General features: G+C 38.2%; 1 protein-coding gene across 2 annotated transcripts; it reads left to right on the top strand.

Annotated features, from left to right (window-relative positions):
• The first annotated feature begins 7,808 nt into the window (after window positions 1-7,808).
• LOC105050126 (formamidopyrimidine-DNA glycosylase) lies at window positions 7,809-17,773 on the top strand. 2 transcript variants are annotated; one of them, XM_010930018.4, is made up of 10 exons: window positions 7,809-8,144; window positions 8,216-8,267; window positions 8,351-8,408; window positions 9,410-9,478; window positions 9,569-9,694; window positions 11,528-11,578; window positions 13,395-13,472; window positions 13,730-13,832; window positions 17,043-17,077; window positions 17,155-17,773. In XM_010930018.4, the coding sequence occupies exons 1-10, from the start codon at window positions 7,916-7,918 to the stop codon at window positions 17,506-17,508; spliced, it is 1,155 nt and encodes a 384-aa protein (XP_010928320.1). In that variant the 5' UTR covers window positions 7,809-7,915; the 3' UTR covers window positions 17,509-17,773. The 2 variants fall into 2 exon arrangements, with proteins under 2 accessions (XP_010928320.1, XP_010928321.1); XM_010930019.4 differs by lacking the exon at window positions 13,730-13,832 and adding an exon at window positions 13,576-13,675 and having other exon boundaries at window positions 17,155-17,652.
• The last annotated feature ends 1,645 nt before the right edge of the window (window positions 17,774-19,418 follow it).

Consider the following 19,418-nt stretch of genomic DNA (forward strand, 5'->3'; position numbering starts at 1 on the left):
ATAATAATAAAATTTGATGCTGTATGAAAAAATATATTTTATATTTAAAAATTTTAAATATAATTTATATTATTTTTTAAAAAATTTATTTGATAGTTATTAAATGGTTATCTAGATTATTTTCATTAGATGGTAGTTTTCATTCACTTTGATTGTATTGCTGAAAAATAAGATAATATTTATATATTTTTTTAAAATTATAAATTATTTTAGAGAGATTAATTTGTAGGGTAGATATCTGGCCATGACACTATCTCTCAAGACCTTTTCAATGCAGCGGGATACAGCAGGAAGAAAGAAGAAATAAAATAGAAATAATCAAAATACGTGGATCAATCAAAAAAAGATTCGTCTCCACGGGGCATGCAAACTTCACTATGAGAAAAAAAAATATTATAACAGAAGATTTCACCCTCAACCCCCGTACATCAAATCTCTCCCTCACAGAAAGTTTTTCCTCACAAAAGCTCTCTCTAGAAAGACCTCCTGAAGCAATCGTTGTCCGCTGTCCAGGAGCCTCCTGCTCCTTCTCCTCTCAGCGTCATGTGCTCTCTCTCTCCGTGGGTTCGGGTTTTCCATAGCCGTGCGATACCATGCCACCACATCCCCTATTCTCGCATCAGGCCTTTTAAAGGCCTTAAAACCGTGTTAGATCGTGATTAGGACTTCTAATCAGGCCCAAAACAAAGCCCATGGACCGTTGGATTTCGACCGCAACATCCCAGAACCATCGGATAGCGACCCGATCCACGAAAAAGTATGTAGACCGTGAGAATCACACATGAAACGCTGCATGATCCATGGTGGACCGCGAGAAACCGAGGGGAAACGCCCCCTCGATCCACAGGGCCTCCTATGCACCGCCCAGTCCACAGTGGACCGGACTATCGGGGCTCCCAGCAGATGTGCTGGGCCTGGGTCGTGCCCGCACATGGGCCTAGGCCACGCTCGTGCGCTTGCACACCTGGGCCTGAGAATGGGCCGTGCCCTGTCGCACCCAGCTCGCAAGCTGCCGTGCCTGGGCGGCGCACCACCACGCGCAGCAGCACGGCCGTCGCTCCACCGACGGTCCTCCGCCGCATCGAATTTTATGCCAACTTCTTTCGCTCGTATCTTCTCCGTCTGAACTCCGTTTGAGGTGATCTTGATCTCGTTGGATTTCGTTTTTCATCGCGAACTTCATTATGAGCTCAATATAGATCGAATCTTAAGACGTCAAATCCTAACAATCTTCATCTTGACTTGATATTCGGCCTCCTCCTAACTTCAAGAGCTTCTAGATCTCCTTGCCCCCATGCCCTAGGACAATCTCCTGCTGATCATGGATGGCCAAATATGGGAGTCGAACCAGACCACTCGATCCCATCTCCATCGTATGTTGTGCTCCTCCTGACCTGAGACCTACTTGAGGCATCATACTGCGACAATAGGAATATCACCTTGCGATATCGCCTTTCATCCTTCCGAGTCTCCTATCTCATGTCCGATCCATCTCCACTGGAGCTTCACCTCACTTTGGGCTCCTCCTAGCTCCTAAAGCTCCACTTAGCACTGGAATCCCCGTCAGATAATAATGTCCTCTCCTCTGCTTCTTCCCCTCCAGAATAATCCTATCACCATGTAGCACCTTTAAGATTTCTCCATCAGCTACCATCCTGTAGCCTCTTGAATCCAGTCTATTCAGTGAGATAAGATTCTATCTGAAATCGGATATGTATCGGACCTCTCACAATCTCTTTTCTGCACCATCATATATCCTCCAACGAATCATTTCGATGTCTCTGATCGCACAGTATGATCCATCCGGCAAATAAATAGTGCCCTCACTATTCTCCAGAGAGTCAAACTGTCAATCTTTACAACATACATGATACGTATATGCAGAATCTAAAATTTACTGCTGGAAAAAAGTAGATATCTCATCAAATATCTCCAGGACATCTCTCTCTGAATTGCTATTGACCGTTGCTATAGCAGCTATCGTCCAATCTTTGAGTTTAGAGCAATCTCTAGCTAGATGCCCCAACTCATCACATCGGTAATACCTGATTTTGCTTAAATCCCTCCTAGACTTGGACCGCCCTCATTCCGATCTCCTATCGCTCTGTCTATCACCTCCTACTCCTTCAGAAACTACCAAAGCTGAGCTACCGCCACCTAAGCTCGAAATCGGATTCTTCCTCCTGAGAACCTCATTCTGAAGTATCGCCGCAGTGACCTCATCCATCTTGATGGTGCTCTTCCTTACTGGAAGAGCAGTCACCAAAGACTCATACGAAGGGGGAAGCGATGCTAGCAAAATCAGTACATTGATCTTCTCCTCAACATTCTCGCCAACGCTGAAGAGATCGGTGAGGATCTTCTGGAAGTGGCTTAGATGCTTCTGTACGCTCTGTCCCTCAGCCATCCGCAGCTGATAAAACTGCCTCCAGAGGAAAAGAGTATTGGTAAGAGACTTCACCATATATAACTCCTCGAGTTTCGACCATAGCACCGTCGGAAAAGTCTCGCTAAGCAAATGGATCACCACCTCATCTGCTAAATACATGCGGATGGTACTCACCACCTGCATCTGTAGTCATCTCCAATCCTGCACCTTCATGGTGATCGGCTTCTCCTTGCATAAGAGAGCATCGATCAACCCTTGCTGGATGAGCACATCCTTCACCCTTATCTGCCACAAGAAGAAATTACTCTTTTCATCAAACTTGTTGATCTCCATCTTGATTGATCGTGTCTTCTCCATTTTCAGTCTTGCTCACTACCGCTGCAATCTACATCCTTGTACTGCTTTGCTCTGATACCACTTGTTGGATGGATGTTTGACCAGGACACCATCTCTCAGGATCTTTTCGATACCGCGCAATGCAGCAGGAAGAAAGAAGAAATAAAATAGAAACAATCAAAATACGTGGATTAGCCAAAAAAGGGCTCACATCCACGGGGCATGCAAACTTCATTATGAGAAAAAAAAATATTATAAGAGGAGATCTCACCCTCAACCCTCGTACACCCAATCTCTCTCTCACAGAAAGTTCTCCCTCACAAAAGTTCTCTCTAAGAAGACCCTCCGAACCCCTGAAGTGATCGTTGTCCGCTGTCTAGGAGCCTTCTGCTCCTTCTCCTCTCAGCGTCGCATGCTCTCTCTCTCTCTCTCTCTCCGTGGGTTCAGATTTTCCACAGCCGTGCGACACCAGGCCACCACATCCCCAATTCTCACATCAGGCTTTTTAATGGCCTTAAAACCGTGTTAAATCATGATTAGGACTCCTAATTAGGCCCAAACAAAGCCCATGGATCGTTGGATCTCGACCGCAATATCCTAGAACTGTCAGATAGTGACACGGTCCACGAAACAAGGCATAGACCACGAGAATCGCACGTGAAACGCTATGCAGTCCACAGTAGATTGTTAAAAATCAAGGGGAAATGCCCCCTCGGTCCATAGGGTTTCCTGTGTACCGCCCGATTCACGGTGGACCGAGCTATCGGGGCTCCCAACGGATGCATTGGGCTTGGGCCACACCCGCACATGGGCCTGGGCTGTGCCCGCATGCTCGCGTGCCTGGGCCTGGGCTGGGCCGCACCGCTGCTGGTCCGTCGCCAGCTACCGGCGGTCCTCCATCGCTCCGAGCTTCGTGCCGACTTCTCTCACATGTATTTTCTCCGTCCGAATTCTATTTGAGGTGATCTTGATCTCGTTGAACTTCATTTTTCATTACGGACCTCGCTATGGGCTCAATATGGATCGAATCTCGAGGCATCAAATCCTAACATAATAGTACTACAGATTCAACGATGATATACGTGGTTAATTACATAAAATCTATTTTACGAATGATTATATCAGTTATTTCTATTGAATTTTTTAATATTTTATTTTTTGATTTAACTAATATATTTATTTTGAATTGATTTGATAACTTTTGTTTGATAAAAAATATATGTACAGTTGAATGCTTCCCCTCATACATCTTTCAGGAGAAGAAAACTTAAAGTATAATTTAAAATATAAAAGCAGCAAATACAGTTGATCAAAAATAGAGAGAAATAATAGATATTTTAAATTATTAAAAATAATTTTTATTTATATGAAATTAATATGTATTTTAGATAATAATTTTAAGAATAGAAAAATTTTTATACATTGTTAAAAATCAAGTGGATCTTAGTGGGACAGAGGCGTAGCTTTATTTTTTTGGAAAAAAAAAACTAAGTCAAAAGAATGGTTTCTTTAATAAGTCAATTATAGTGTTCTATTTGAAAAAAATATTTAATATATATATATATATAAATAAAGATCTCTCAACAGAGAAGCCTTCATCCGTCATGTGGCAGCAATATAAGGATAAAAATAAACCGTTTCACTGCCTCCTTCTTCCTTCCTTCCTCTCATCTTCTCTCACTGTCATCTCCATCCCACTCTCCTCACCTTTATAACACCCACGCCCCTCCACTCTCTCTCGCACCACATGCAATACCCGCTTCTCTTTGAGAGAGAGAGAGAGAGAGATGGAGAAGTTAGCAGGCTCCACCTCCAGCACCGTTCCAACTGCGTTGTCATTTGCGAGTCTGAGAGCATATGGGCGGGCGCCGGCAGAGACACCCTGGTGGCTGAGTCGGCGTGTGGGGTCGGCGACGACGACGTACGAAGAGATGAGTCGGGTGTGGGCGCAGTCAGGGCCGGATATGGCATGGGAGTTGCAGTGGCTAGACCTCGTGGGGCTTGGACTCAGGGGAATGGTCAGCGTCGGGGTTTTTGTGGCCACCAGTCGGGCCACTCGCCTCAAAGCTGGCCCCACCGTCGTGGTATCCTTTGCCATTGCTGGGCCCTATGCCTTCCTGTCAGCGTTCTGCTACACTGAGTTCACCGTCAACATGTCTATCGCCGGCGGCACCTTCAGCTACCTCAAGATCACCTTCGGTCAGTACTCTCTCTCTTTATTTATATTTTTTTTTCAATTAAATAATAGTTTTTGTTTTCGAAAAGAGATTTTAAGTTCACTCTATACAGAAAAAAAAAATTTTTAAATTAATTTTTTGGTAATTTATCTTCATTTTCCTCCACAAAAACAACAGCTTTTGGGGGGGTTGGGACCGGAGAGGACGAAGCGGCTATAGAGGTTGAGGACGCCGTCGGCGAGGGGGGAGAAGCCATTGGTGAGAGGGGAGAATTTGTGGAGGAGGTCCGAGGATGGGTCGAAGGCGCAGATGCGATTGCCACAGCAGGCAAGAAGACCTCGAGCGGCGGCCGTTCCCCTTACAGTATCTGGAACAGAGCCTTCATGGAGGATGGTGGAGGGAGAGCGAACGAGGGGCGACGTCGTGGCTATTGACCGACGAGGATGGTGGCGGCTTTAGGGAAGCCATGGCGATGGCCCGGGTCGGTCCAAGAGAATGAGAGAGAGAGAGAGAAAATTAGCTGGGAAAGTTCGACGCACCTTATAATATTTAAGAATTTTCAAACTTCTAATATCTAAATTAATTATTAATAGTGATTGCTCCTCAACGAAGGCATTCTATGTGGGTAAGAAAATTTCAAGCACACACTTACATGGCCTGTTCCATGCCTTATTTTTCTGCTGAAGATGGGAGTACCTTGATGAAAATTACGGCAGATGACTTAGAAAACATAACCTTAGAAAATATAACATTTTTATGTCTCAAAATTGACATAAATTTAAAATATATATAAAATAAATAAAATAAAATATTTTTTAAATATTTATATTTTTGTTTAGAATATTTGGTATTATTCATGATATTTTTTATATTATATTAAAATTTTAATTTATAAAAATATTATTTAAAAAAATAAATATATGTCGTGCATCGCATGGGGTTCTAAGTTAGTAGTTATATATTTTTAAAGGCCTTTGCCGCAAATAATTAGTCTGTCCAAAATGTTTTTGTACTATTTATATAAATATATCGGAAGATGAGAAAAGTGATATGATTCAAACTACTAAAATATACCATGTCGTAATCCTAAAAAAGCAATTGGATCATTAGTAATGCAATGGATCAAGATTAGTTTAACTTTGAGAATAGCCCCACAATAGCCAATCAGCTTAAATCATGATTACTTATACGATATTGATTTTTTTGTTTGATAAGAAATATTGTTAATTATTCACTTGACAACGTGTGTCAAAGGTCGCAAGTTGCAATCTAAGTTAGTTTTGCTGATCAACTTTGAATGTATAAGTTTCAAACGAGTGCAGGTATTTTCAATATTGACATTCTTCTTGAAGAGAAAGAAAATATGCATTTTCAAACAAAATAAATAAAGATTGAGTCTCCACGCATTCTAGCATTTTGTTTTGTATATTTGTCTGAAGTTAGAGATATGGTTGTTGGTTGCAAGCAAATAAAATTATGATATAGAAACTCATGCAATGCAATTATAGGTTAAAATCAGTAGGGATATAGATCAAACATAGCATTGATAATACCTTAATATAAAAGCCCAACTGCCAACTACAAATAATGTCACAAACTAATATATTTAGCCAACAATTGTTGTCAGAAAGATGATAACGAAACTTGTAAAATAGCAATGGAAAATCTTGATCTCTTAGAAGGCACTTGAGCTAAAATTGCTGTATAAATTTAGTAAATGATGATTAAAAGCTGGCTTCCATTATGATTTAGCTTGATAATTTCAATTTTATTTATACCTCTCGTCATAGATCCATGGATTATGATCATGTAACGGTGCTTGCCTTTGATTTTACCTTTAAACTTTGGTGGAGTTAATCAAGCTATAAAATCAAGCTTTTTTTTTTTTTTGGTACTACAACAAACTAAAGTAGACAAGCATACATGGAGCAACGGGGAGAGGACACGTGCAAAGTGGGATCCAAATATGGTAGTTTGGCTCATTATCATAGAGTTTATAGCAAAAGTAAAAATTGCTTTGTGAAGAAACTTGCATACATTATTATCATGTGGGAGTTTTTGCACATGAAAAAAATATATCTCTAACTTTTACTATTTTCAGCAGGTATGCTAAATTTGGTTAAAAATCAACATTTTCTCTCCTACATATGATACCTTAATGACTGCTAATATCACAACTAAATAGAATGCATATCTTAAGTTTGAAATACTTATAATAAGAGGAATAAGGATAGCAATTTACTTTGCTTTGTTGGGTATCCGATCCAATTTGACCCAAATGAAATGGGTTTTATGCGATCTATAATAATTTCGAGATAAGTAATGGATAATGATAAAAACTATCCCAAACTCAGTTGATATATATATATATATATATATTTTGAACTTAAAAAAATTGATTTTATATTAAAAAATTAATTTAAATATAAATAATATATTTTAAAATTTGTTGGAACTATCCAACCTGCCCCCTCATTTTACCCTTTCCTTCCTGTCCCGCCTAAGGCAGGCTTTACCCTTTCCTTCCTGTCCCGCTTAAGGCAGGCATGGGATGGATACTAGTAAGGGGCTGTTTTTCGATCTATATCCAATCCGTTAATCTCTAAAATAGAAACATTTAGTGAAACCAAAATTTCTTGGCTTTACAAATAAGGCCTTGAATAACGTCAATATCGCAACTCCATAAAACGCTAGTTCCGCATGCAGCGTCTAGAAACACCATCTTTTCTTTTCTTTGGTTTTTATTTTTTATTTATATTTTTATGTTTTTTAAGGCGGAGAAACTAGCTTACGCGAAGCAACTCCTCTGGTGGATCCGGGTCCAGATAAAAAAGCTCGGATCCGATCCGATCCGACCCGACCCGGCCGGTCTTTTGTCGCGGGCCACTCTCGCTCTGGACGCTGTCTCACCCAAGTCTCCCCAAAAAGTTCCCGCACGAAGAAAAGGGAAACGAGGCCAGAGAGGAGGAAAGGAGGGAGAAAGAAAGAAGACGTCAAAGAAGAAAAGGGGAGAATGCCGGAACTCCCGGAGGTGGAGGCGGCGCGGAGGGCGATAGAGGAGCACTGTTTGGGGAAAAAGATCACCAGATGCTCCGCCGCCGCCGACCCTAAGGTCATCGACGGCGTCTCCCCCTCCGACCTCGAATCTTCGCTCGTCGGCAAGACCATCCTCGCCGCCCTCCGCAAGGGCAAGAACCTCTGGCTCCGCCTCGACTCCCCACCCTTCCCCACCTTCCAGTTCGGTCAGTAGCCATCAAGATCCCACCTTTTTCTCGACTTTATGAAGTACTGATTGCATCTCCTGACGTTTTAGGGATGACCGGGGCCATCTACATTAAGGGCGTGGCGGTGACCAAGTACAAAAGGTAGTCTGTTTGCTCCTTTTAGTGTCTATTATCTCACAAGATGATATATTGGGATTTCATTACTATGTTGATGTTGTTTACAGGTCTGCAGTGAGCTCGACTGATGAGTGGCCTTCCAAATACTCCAAAGTATTCATCGAAGTATGTTTTTTTTTCCTCCCATGTCCGCCCCTGTTATTGTTTTCAATTTGCAATTGGCTGGAATTATGTATGTCAAGATTGTTTTGTAACATGTATGTGTTTCAAATGTCTTTCGTTGCGGTAAAAGTTCTAGTAAGTATGCACGGGGAACCGTCGTGAACTTCTTGTTGTAAGGGTACATGCTTGTGCTTTAACAAACAAGAAATTGCACCTTTTATAATCTTTGTAAAAATTTTTTAAGGTAGCTTCGTAGTTGCCATGGGCACCCATCTTGGCCTGCTTTAACTTGAAGATGGCACCTTGTGTTTTGGATGTTAGAATGATCCTAATTCTCTGTAGATTCTTAAGGTTGTTCTTCATTGCTTTTGGTTGTCTCTCGACTAAAATCAATCATTCCAAGTATGCCATTGCAGGAATTATGTTGGATGAGTTTATTTTTCAAATTTAGCTGAATGGTTTGCTTATAGAGTCTTCAACTATCCATCTTGGGCTTCCTTGAACTCTGGAAAAGTAAAGTACACATTTTGCGATCTGATTATTTAAAGGTTTGATAGATAGAAAGTCAGCTGTTCGGAAGCAGTACTTGCTTGCTTTTGGATACAGTTTTGTGTTTTCTCACAATGTCTTACTAAATCTTGTGTTGTAAAAATCACCATTTTGTCTATCATCGCAGTAGCTAAACTTGATGGAAATTCCCCTACCTTGTTGTATAATCTGGAGTTATAACTTTCGTGTGGATTGAAATATGAGAGAGTGACAGTATAAAAAACAATGCAGCAAGAATGTAGTTCTGTCATGTTTGATGCTTTCCCTTGTTGTACAATTCCTCTATGTTTGGTTCTGGAAATTTTTGTACATGTATCAAGTTCAAGCAGTCAATCTATTAGTTGTTTTGGCAGATATGTTCACTTCCTACACATCTTCCTGGAATCATGACTAAATTTGATATTTTTGTTTACATACAGTAATGTCATACTATTTCCCTTTTCTGTTTTATGCAGCTAGATGATGGTCTAGAATTATCTTTCACTGATAAGAGACGCTTTGCCAAAGTTCGCTTCCTTGAAGATGTATAACCATCTGCTACATTCTTCATTTCATATGTAACTCTGCAGTTGTTGAGAATTTTCTCACATTTCCTACTACCTATGTTTGTTCAGCCAGAATCTGTGCCTCCAATATCCGAGCTAGGTCCAGATGCCTTGAATGAGCCGATGCAAATCAATGAATTCATGGACTCACTCAGCAAAAAGAAGATTGCAATAAAGGCTCTGCTGCTTGATCAGGTTGAGAACAATTTATGTCAGAATAGCTCTTACATGATTTTTCTTTTTCCCAATTAACAAGCTGTTTTTTAAATTTCCCTTAAGCTTTTTTTCCTTGATGTAGCAGGTATTCCACATTTTAGTGCTTTTGTCCTGGCATAATGAATAGCTGCAATAACATCTAGCTATGTTATGTGAGGTTATGCATAAAAAACGTCCATAATTTTGATGTTTGGTAGTTGGTACTAATGTGTTTAGCTTTTAAGCCATTCACCTTTATAAGTGGATGAAATTAATGATATTCAAGGATGTCATGTGCCTATCACATATACCTTTTCCAAACATTGTCTTTATTTTTCATAGTAAATTTAATCCTAGTGACAGTATTAATGCTTGAAAGTCTAATTTTTTAATAAACCAGTATCTATCAGACTGATAAACATAGATTTGGCATATGATCATGAAGTTATTTTATTTTGCTTTTGCATGTGTTCACACATGTTTACCAGCAGTGAAATGCCATATACTAGTTATCATGTTACATGCTTTACTGTCTGTTATGGATACGAGCGGCCAGCCATACTGACTCAAATCTTGCCTTGGGTTTATCAGGTATTCAATAATATTATGATTTGCTATTTAATTATATTATGTGCTAAAAATGTAAATGTGTCAAATACTCAGTTAATCATTAATATAGTAAACAAAAAAATATAGGTATTTAGTTTCCTTATTTCTTCCGAGCAAGGTATGTTTTGCATCTTATACATACATTATATTTTTAAAACTTGCATGTCATTAAAAACATGCTGCAACTTTCTTGTAGTCAGCAATCATGTGTCTTGTCATTTTCTTTAACTGTGGTAACCATCATATGTTCGGTAATTGGAAGAGTCCAGCATGGCTGACTGCATTATGTCAGCATATGCTGAAGTATATGAACAATGCCGTATGAGCAGAAGCAACATATGATAAATTGGAGGCCACTAATTTGTTAAATGGCATGTATACTATATTGATACCACGTTCATGTTATGTCACAGGTTGTGTTGGTGAGTAGTTGTGTGTGTAAAATTATAAAGTTGTTGAATCATTCTTCGGTTACATGGATATTTTGTTTTTGTTTCTTCATAGATGGTCTATGACAGAAGTGTATAAAAGAATGACAGGCATGGCATTGGCTTCCAGCATAGGAGAAAATTCTGAAAAATGGCTAGGGCTCTGCTGACATGGGCAAAGCAATTTATTTGGTGGAACCCTAATTCATGGCCTCTTGCTGCTTGAAGTTATCAAAATCTCTTCAACTTCTAGCATAACCATTTCATTAAAATTTGACCTCTTACAAACTTATGATCTTGAAAGTAAGTGTTTTTTTTGAGCATAGGGAGTTCAATGCAGTTACTCTAATTGATTCATTTACCTGAGTTGCATATACAACAAACTGATGTGGTGGCTTATGTGGCACCCAAAGTCTAATCAATCTTTAAAGGTATATAAACATCATGTTAAATGAAGTTTCATATTCTTGATATTTTTCTATTGATAATTTTGTCAATATATGTTTGCAAAGATTTTGCAGTGGGGTATTAAGTTCTTGACACAAGCCACCTTGTAAATATCTGTACAAGAAACATATAAAGCCGTCCAGCTAGACCACTTGGATGCAAATTTTTTTGAGATAATTTTCAGTTTCTCATCTCTTGTTGTTATTTGGTTTACCATTCGACCTATCATATCTTCGCCCCCTTGTAACTATAGATGGCTTAGCAAAGAGCACTAGTTGTTTTATCTCCTCCAATGTGATTTTGACTTCTTTCCTGGGATACCATTTTCAGACCTTCTTTTGTTGTGCAGAGTTATATTTCAGGCATTGGTAATTGGGTAGCTGATGAGGTGCTTTATCAGGTCAGTCCGCTTGCATTTCCACATGGTGTGGTATTGCTTTAAGTTTGAAGGTTTTTGTTTAGCATTATCGATGCCATCCCTTTGTTTGCATCATCAGATATTCTGTTTTGTGCCTGTCTTTTTTTTTTTTTTCTTCTTCTTTCCTTTTGGTGCAAGCTCTCAGGTACTAGGTTCTTTGAGGTTAGTTCTAATAATAGCTAAACTGAGTTCTAATGGCAAAAGTGAGATCCACCAATGTTAAAGATATTTTAGTATTAGTACACGCATAACATGTAATCATTTTCAAACACAATACAATTAAAAGAAAACTAAGATAAAAAAGGAATGAGGTCAACAAAAAAAAAAAAAAAAGGAAGAAGTTGACTTGAGGAAGAATTTACTGCCTAAACAATGGTCTTTGAAGCCCTTATACTCCTCCCTCTCCCTCTACTGCTTGATTTCCTTTCTGCGAACTTTTGGCTCTCCTGCTCATCCCGACTGTGGATCATCCAACTATTGCATTTCCTCTTTTCATTAATGTTTATAAAAAATGACAGGTAGTTAAGTTGCCCGTATAGCCTATAACCTGCCTGAGTTGTGCTCAGCTGATAGCTCTACTGCTCTAGAGTTAGTATGCCATTATATCCTCTTTGTTATCTGACATATCAAACTGATTTTCATTACCTATCACTTCTTTACTTTCAATTATCAGTTGCATTTTGCTATCACTGAAACTCATGGGGAGTCCAAGAGTTACTGTGAAGCTGGAGACCTATCTATGTGGTAGTAAGCAACTTCATGAATGCCCGCTTGAGATAAAAGATCTTGGCCTCATTTGCTAATTTCTTGGCTGTAAGGTTGTTGTTTATGGTCATGTAGTCGAGCAATTCAATCTTGTCTTGTAAGTTTGACAACTTAGCCAAGAGGTATTCAAGCCATAACAAGGATAACCTGTCACACTCATTCTTAAGACTTGGCTGAGTCATGTTCAAAAAGCATGCTGGTTCCTCAGGTTAACCCAGTAAGTGGTTGGTTCAAGTTGAATTAGCCTAGTCACATAGATTAATCTACTGGGTTTTCCAATCTTGATGACAAATATTGCATCCATAGGTGTAGCCTCAAGTCTTTATGATAGGTTTTATCAAGGTTTTGAGTGCTGACCCATGCTGCTCTGTGCCGATTGGCACGTACGGTGCCAGGTGAACACTCGAACCTGAGATTGTGTCAGAACCACTGAACTAGGTTACACTCCCATGTTTGTCCACTCTGATTTCCCTTCTCTGATTCCATCTGCCGCTTCTTTAAATCCAACTGCTAGACCTAGAAACCAAAAGGGGAAGTCAGAGTTGACCCAGAAATCCATCTATGTTAGATGCATTCTACATTTATATCATGATAGGGATTATTTCTTGATTAAAAATCTTTTCAGAAAAGGAATAGTTTGATAAGATCGAAAGCTTAGTTACATGTTGAGATGCCTTATTTGGTGGAACAATGGGAAACCACTCTAGATAGTTCTCGGCACTTTCCCTATGGTTCCCTTTGACAAATTTTCTACGATTTTCTCCATCTTTTTGTGCAATTCTTATTCTGAGGATGCTTATGTTTTGCTTCTATGGTGATCATGGTCTTCCATGCGTATAACAATCCTTATGAAGAACTCATTAATTAAATTGTTCTAGTTGCCGTACACAGCTTTTTGATGCAATATATTATGGTAATCCTTCATTGTTTATGCGTTTGTAGATCTTTCATCAAATGATTTAAAATATATCAGTCGTTAAAGGTTTCCATTCTAAGTATGATTTCTAGCTTCTAGTATTACTCATATTTATAGGCAAGAATTCATCCCCTGCAAATTGCTTCAAGCCTGTCAAGAGAGAGCTGTGAATCATTGCACAGATGCATCAAAGAGGTGAGTATAAACAATCATGTACACCCTTGCGATTGCGGAAATTTGTTTTATAAAAGAAACTACCCATGATTTATGAAACAAGTACCAAAGATAATATCTGTAGGTTATTCAATATGCGATTGAAGTTGATGCTGACTCCAGCCATTTTCCAATTGAATGGTTGTTTCATTTTCGGTGGGGAAAGAAGTTTGGAAAAGTGAATGGTAAGGTACTCCTGATGCATGATTCCTTGACCCATTATTTAAATGATTTTACAGGTAATTGAAAAGGCACTTGAAGTTGGAGCTGATAGTAATCAGTTTCCTGAAAATTGGATATTTCATTCCCGTGAAAAGAAACCTGGGAAGGCCTTTGTGGATGGTTTGCTTCCTGACTCATCCTGGCTGGTTTCACAGATCATGTGATATCTGCTATTACTTTGAATATTTGTTTTCTCAAAATCATGGATTTTGCCATTTCCAATTGTATGTTATAGTTTTGATGTATCTAACCATTTGTGGTGGTCCTCAATAATCCCAAGCTTTTGTGTTACGATGTGAAGTTCTGTTGTACCATGATTATTTATATGAATGACATGGTGGCAATGTTAGCATAAGCATGAATCTTTTATTATTAAATCCAAGGTTTCCTTGATGTAATGGAAGTTTTAATTTCTTCTTTGTTGGACACACTTCTTAGGAGAACCTACTCAATCCTATGATTTGCATTGGTGTATGCTGTATAGAGTGATGTTTATTGAATATCATTCTCTTAATAATCTCAGAAAACTAACAATTATATTTTTTTTGGTAACATTTGTACTAGTAACAATTTAGCAGAGGCGAATCTGTTTACATGTGAAGATTCAAATTTCACACAAAGAATAACATGGGCATCCTAATATGCGATTAAAAGAAATGCATTGTTGTTTGCACCATCTGGTTATATCCCTTTTTTTTGAGTAAAGAGTCATCTGGTTATATTCAAACACTATAACAAGATTAATGCAGCTATATACTTTCTAAAGTTAAGGTACTATTGTTGGAATTGATGTAATGTTTCACTATCATGGTTGAATATTTGAAATATAGGCATGTTTAAAATATAGGCATGTGGTACACTATATCCCTCTTATGTAATAAACTTGCACATTTATGTATATCATATATATGCACATTATACAATTGCATACAATTAATACCATTGGAAGACCCTTTAAATTGAGGATAGCTCATGGACCTAGAGTTCCAGTTCTGGCAATATGCCATATGTGTTAGTTGATCAATAGACCATAGTAGCGTTTGGTGATCTAAATAGAATTTACCATGGTGATCAAAGATCAATAATAATCTAAATCTTATGGTGATCTAATCCTCAGTGATCTAAGATCACTGTATTTGATAGGTCATAGTCTAGTGATTAAAAGTCCCCAGGTATCTACAAATAATATGTTTGATATTCTATGAAAATCCAACATCACTAACCATTTAATACTAAAACTACCATAATATATTCCATAAAAATATATTTATTAATCATACAAAATATATTATAATAAAATATGAATATATTTATTAATATATTAATAATTAATATATTCTATTAAAATATACATATATGTCCTATAAATTATTAATCCTATAAAAATATATCATAGAATTAATATTTTTATTTATACTTATAATCTATTATTTATTAACGAATATTGATTTTGATTAGAAAAATAAGGCAAACAGTAGTAATATATTAAATACTTTTATTATGTAAATATAAAGTATAATAAGATATTTTTACTTTAATTTAAAATTATCATTGAATCATAATATGATAATAACATGACTAATAATGTACTATAATGTAATATATATCATAAATATAATATATAATATCAATATAATATAGTATCAGATATATAATATTAATATAATACATTAAAGATATATTGATATACCGATTTTTTTATTAGATTGAGGGGTATTTTTGTTCTTTAATTTCAGTCTAAGATTACTCTTCGGGGGCGATCTTGAATTTCCAACCTCAAGGACGGATGTCCCATCACACTGTGTTGAATAGTGATTGAAGGAGTGGGGGTGATTTGGAATCACTGCTATGTAGGGCCATTATGGTGCAACCAAATATGATGATCTCATCACCTCCATCCACATCATCTCTGATCTTGGGTGGATCACTCCATACCAAATGCCTCCTATAAGTAGGGAAGTAAGGAAGTTATGACAAGACATAGTTTGTGCTAGATTTGTAACAAGGAAAACAACCTTGGCAGGCCTATGAGCTAGCTTTGTGTTTACACGGGTAGGTAAATGGATGAAGCACATTACACAGTAAAGGTGCAGAGACGACCAATAGCAGTAGGAAAAGATAAGTTTTCTCACAAGCTAAGCCTGACAAACAGCAATTATATTGTGGAGTTGAGAAGGAAGAATGCAGTCTTGAAAATCTAATGGCAATTTCATTTAGAACACCATTATTTTTTATCTAATGGCTTGCTAACTGAGGATAGGTTTCTTGAATGGAAATAACATCAAGATACCATAAGAGATTTCTATCAACCTGGGATCAAAACTTGACTTGAAGATTCTGACTGAGCAAATTTGATGCGAACAGAAATGTGATTATAAATGTGATATCCACCTTTCAGCTAGCCACAAGATACATGAAAGTAAAAGAAGAAAAAACATCTGTAGAACGGCTTGCATGGAAATAAGAGGTTGATAAGATTGAGAATGAGCTAAATCAAAAGGAATAGAATGGCATCTTATTCTTCTTGCGATGATGGGGGCATAAGAAGTGAAAGATTATGCTAATATATAATTCATACATTTTGGTAGCCCAAGGATATCTCCAAAACCACTGAACATGAGAAAGTTCTGCCTCATGAAAGTCTGATAACTCAATAATGTCAAATGCAGAGGACTTGAGATTCAGGAACTCAGAGATGCTAATCCACAAGAACCTTCAAGCCTTGTGCCTGTACGAGGGTCATGCAAACAACAAAGAGAGAATGGGAATGAGACACCAGATCTGGATTTTATAAGTTGAAGCTGAATTGGTTAGTGTTTAGACATCTACAATAATTCCAAATACCTTAATCTTCTTAAAAGGTGTCATCAGGACTTTTGTGTCTCATCACTTTATGTAATAGTCTTTTTCAAGTTCCATGTAGCAGTTTATTAAGTAGAGTTAATCTTTAATTGGTCTAGCACTTATGACCCTAGAGCCATTGCTGCATCTGAGGCCTGAGAATGAGATGGATGAACTATTGCATTCAAGTCGCCAAGTTTATAGACCTGCAAGAGAGATTTTTACGGATAAATCTATTGGTCAGTGTATGCATATAGCACAAGTGTGTGCAGTCATCAAATGTCAGTTGAGAGGAAAAAATATATGATAATCAAGGCAAACTACTTTTGCTTCCACATCATCTCTTCATCCCTCTCCCCCCCCCCCCCCCCCAAGCTCTCTCTCTCTCTCTATATGTATCTATCTATCTATCTGTATCTCTACGTATATATAATTGCTAGTGCTTGCTTCTTGAACGAAGTAGTAAGCTTGGTTTCTACCTTTTGACAGGGAAGAAAATTGACTTCATCACAGTAGGTGGCAGGGTAAGTTATGAAAGACAAAGGTTCTTCTCTTAATTGATTTATGCACATCTCTGACTTCCCATTCTCTGTTTTCTCAGACTTCAGCCTATGTGCCTGAGTTGCAGAAGCTGAAAGGGAACCAATCCAAGAAGGTCACACAAAGTAAACCAAGAAAGGCGAAGTCTAATAAAAATAATCATGACCAGGAAGAATCAGATAGTGAGGAAGAGGAATCTAAAGAAGATCCGAAGTCAAAGAAGAGTGAGACTGCTCCTGGAGGTACAAAGAAGCGGCAAAAGAAAATTAATGATGCTGATGACAATGGGGAAAAGCCACAGAAACCAACAAAAGGGAGAACAAAGAAACAAGCAGACATGGCAGTGAACTCGTCAAACAAGAGAATAAAATCTGGTCAAGCAAGTGCACCGCAGAAGAAGAAGGCACGGAAATAGGAGGTCAGTACCTAACTTCCTAACCAAGATGCTTTTTGGAGCAGTACATGGTAGATTGAGACTCTGATCTGTCTTCTATGCTTCTTTTGTTTGTTTCTTCTGCGCCACACCTCACCCCACCTCTGCCCTTTTGAGAGGTTTTTCCTCTTTTGTTTAGAGGTATATATTAGTATAGATTAAAGTGGTGCTATGCTTTTGTGGTTGTAACAGAAAAATAGTGATTCTGACTGTTGGTTAGTTAATGCATAGAAGTTTGTTGCCCGCTTGTCTGCTGTAATTATGCATGCCTACAAATTCCACAAGTAACTTTATATTTTGCTGAGTAGACTAGGAAAAAGCTTGGAAGGCTTCATGAGGGTATGCCCTAACCAGTTTCCGTTCTGGCATGGCATGGTAAAGCTATAAATGTAAATATGTTCTTGAATTATTTGAAGAAAGGTTTTGCCAAAGTTCCTTGTCACACGGTATTCATGGATAAGAAGCATGAGCGATGAATGAACTTCTATCGCTGCTGGTTGCATTATTCATCATCCTAGTCTAGATATTACATTAATATTTGTATGCATATACTGTTCTGGAGGAGAAAAATTAGGATCAGCTTATATCTGATCTGGGCTCACCCTTATTTGTGGATCTTCGGTTTTATCTTGTCCGGAGAAAAGAAAAAGAAGTTTTTAGTGGAAGATTTCAAAATGGGTAACATTCCCTTCATCTTTTCTCTAGGTTGTCTTTGTTTTGCGTATTCCCCTCTTTATGCTATTGTTACCGGCTTTCTTGACCCACCAACGGTGGGTGCTAGTTGTACGCTGAAGCTTGTAGGGCAACAATTTTTAATGAAAGTTGTTGTTATGTTTGGAAACCGCTATCTATTTAGTTTAATTATTTGTTAGTTTAATTATCTATATCTCTTAGAAGAACCAAGTAGGGCACCCGAGCTTCTGTCCTCTCCTCCCAGACCTCTCCCTAATCCTCCCGCTTCTGACTCTCTTCTCTCTCTTATCCAATCCCGTGTGGTTTGAAACCTCTTTCCTTAACTTCCTAATCTAATATAATTTAGTTCTAATTAAAGAAAATCTAGTTGAGCTTAAAATATTTTCCTTGTCCTCCCTATTAAATTTGATTTAGTTTTAATGAAAGAATTTTTTTTTTAGGAAAGTCCATGATATCATGGAGTCTAATTGAATAGTCAATGCAATTCTAGTTACGTAAAACGCGACAATAAACAAGTAATAAAAGATGGTAAGGATATACAGGATTACTCTTCTTGAGAACGCAAATTTTATGTTTCTTAAAATGCGCTTCGCATTAGTTTGCCAATTTGGTCTCCGGAGACGCTTCTCTTCAAGTGGATTTTTCATCAGCTTTCTGAGAAACTTCTGTTCCAGCCGGCAACTGTTGAAAGCAATATTGCTTGTCGGAGATTTATTTCAACACATAACCAAGGAATCCATGGAAAGAATATTACCCACTGAGATGGTGGCTGGTGCAGTGTGGATTTTTAACCACAAGAGATTCCTAGTTGTACACCAGCAAGGGTCAAGGAAAGGTTCTCCAATATACAACTGTTCACCTTAGTGGTCGCATACCTCCGCTTAGCAACCGGATGTTCCTGGAGGGTGAACGTGTAGGGCATAGCCCATCCACCTCACGAAAAACGAAGAAGAATTTAGATTTTAGGGTTCCCTTGCAACCTCTCTTGGCTGCTATGCTCTAAAACAAATTCGTAAGTCCCTTCTTCCCACTCAAAGGATCTGACGACGAGTTTGAGTGGCATACATAATTACAATTCAAGGGGTTATTTTAGTAGCGTGCGGACCTGGCCACACATAAAAAGAGGGCGAAGAGGAGCATAGAATTCAGTTGCAACCTTTTTAAACAAATAAATTTAATAAGTTGAGCGACGCATCTTC

This window comes from Elaeis guineensis, chromosome 8, assembly GCF_000442705.2.
Source record: "Elaeis guineensis isolate ETL-2024a chromosome 8, EG11, whole genome shotgun sequence".
In the NCBI taxonomy this organism is placed as follows: domain Eukaryota; kingdom Viridiplantae; phylum Streptophyta; class Magnoliopsida; order Arecales; family Arecaceae; genus Elaeis; species Elaeis guineensis.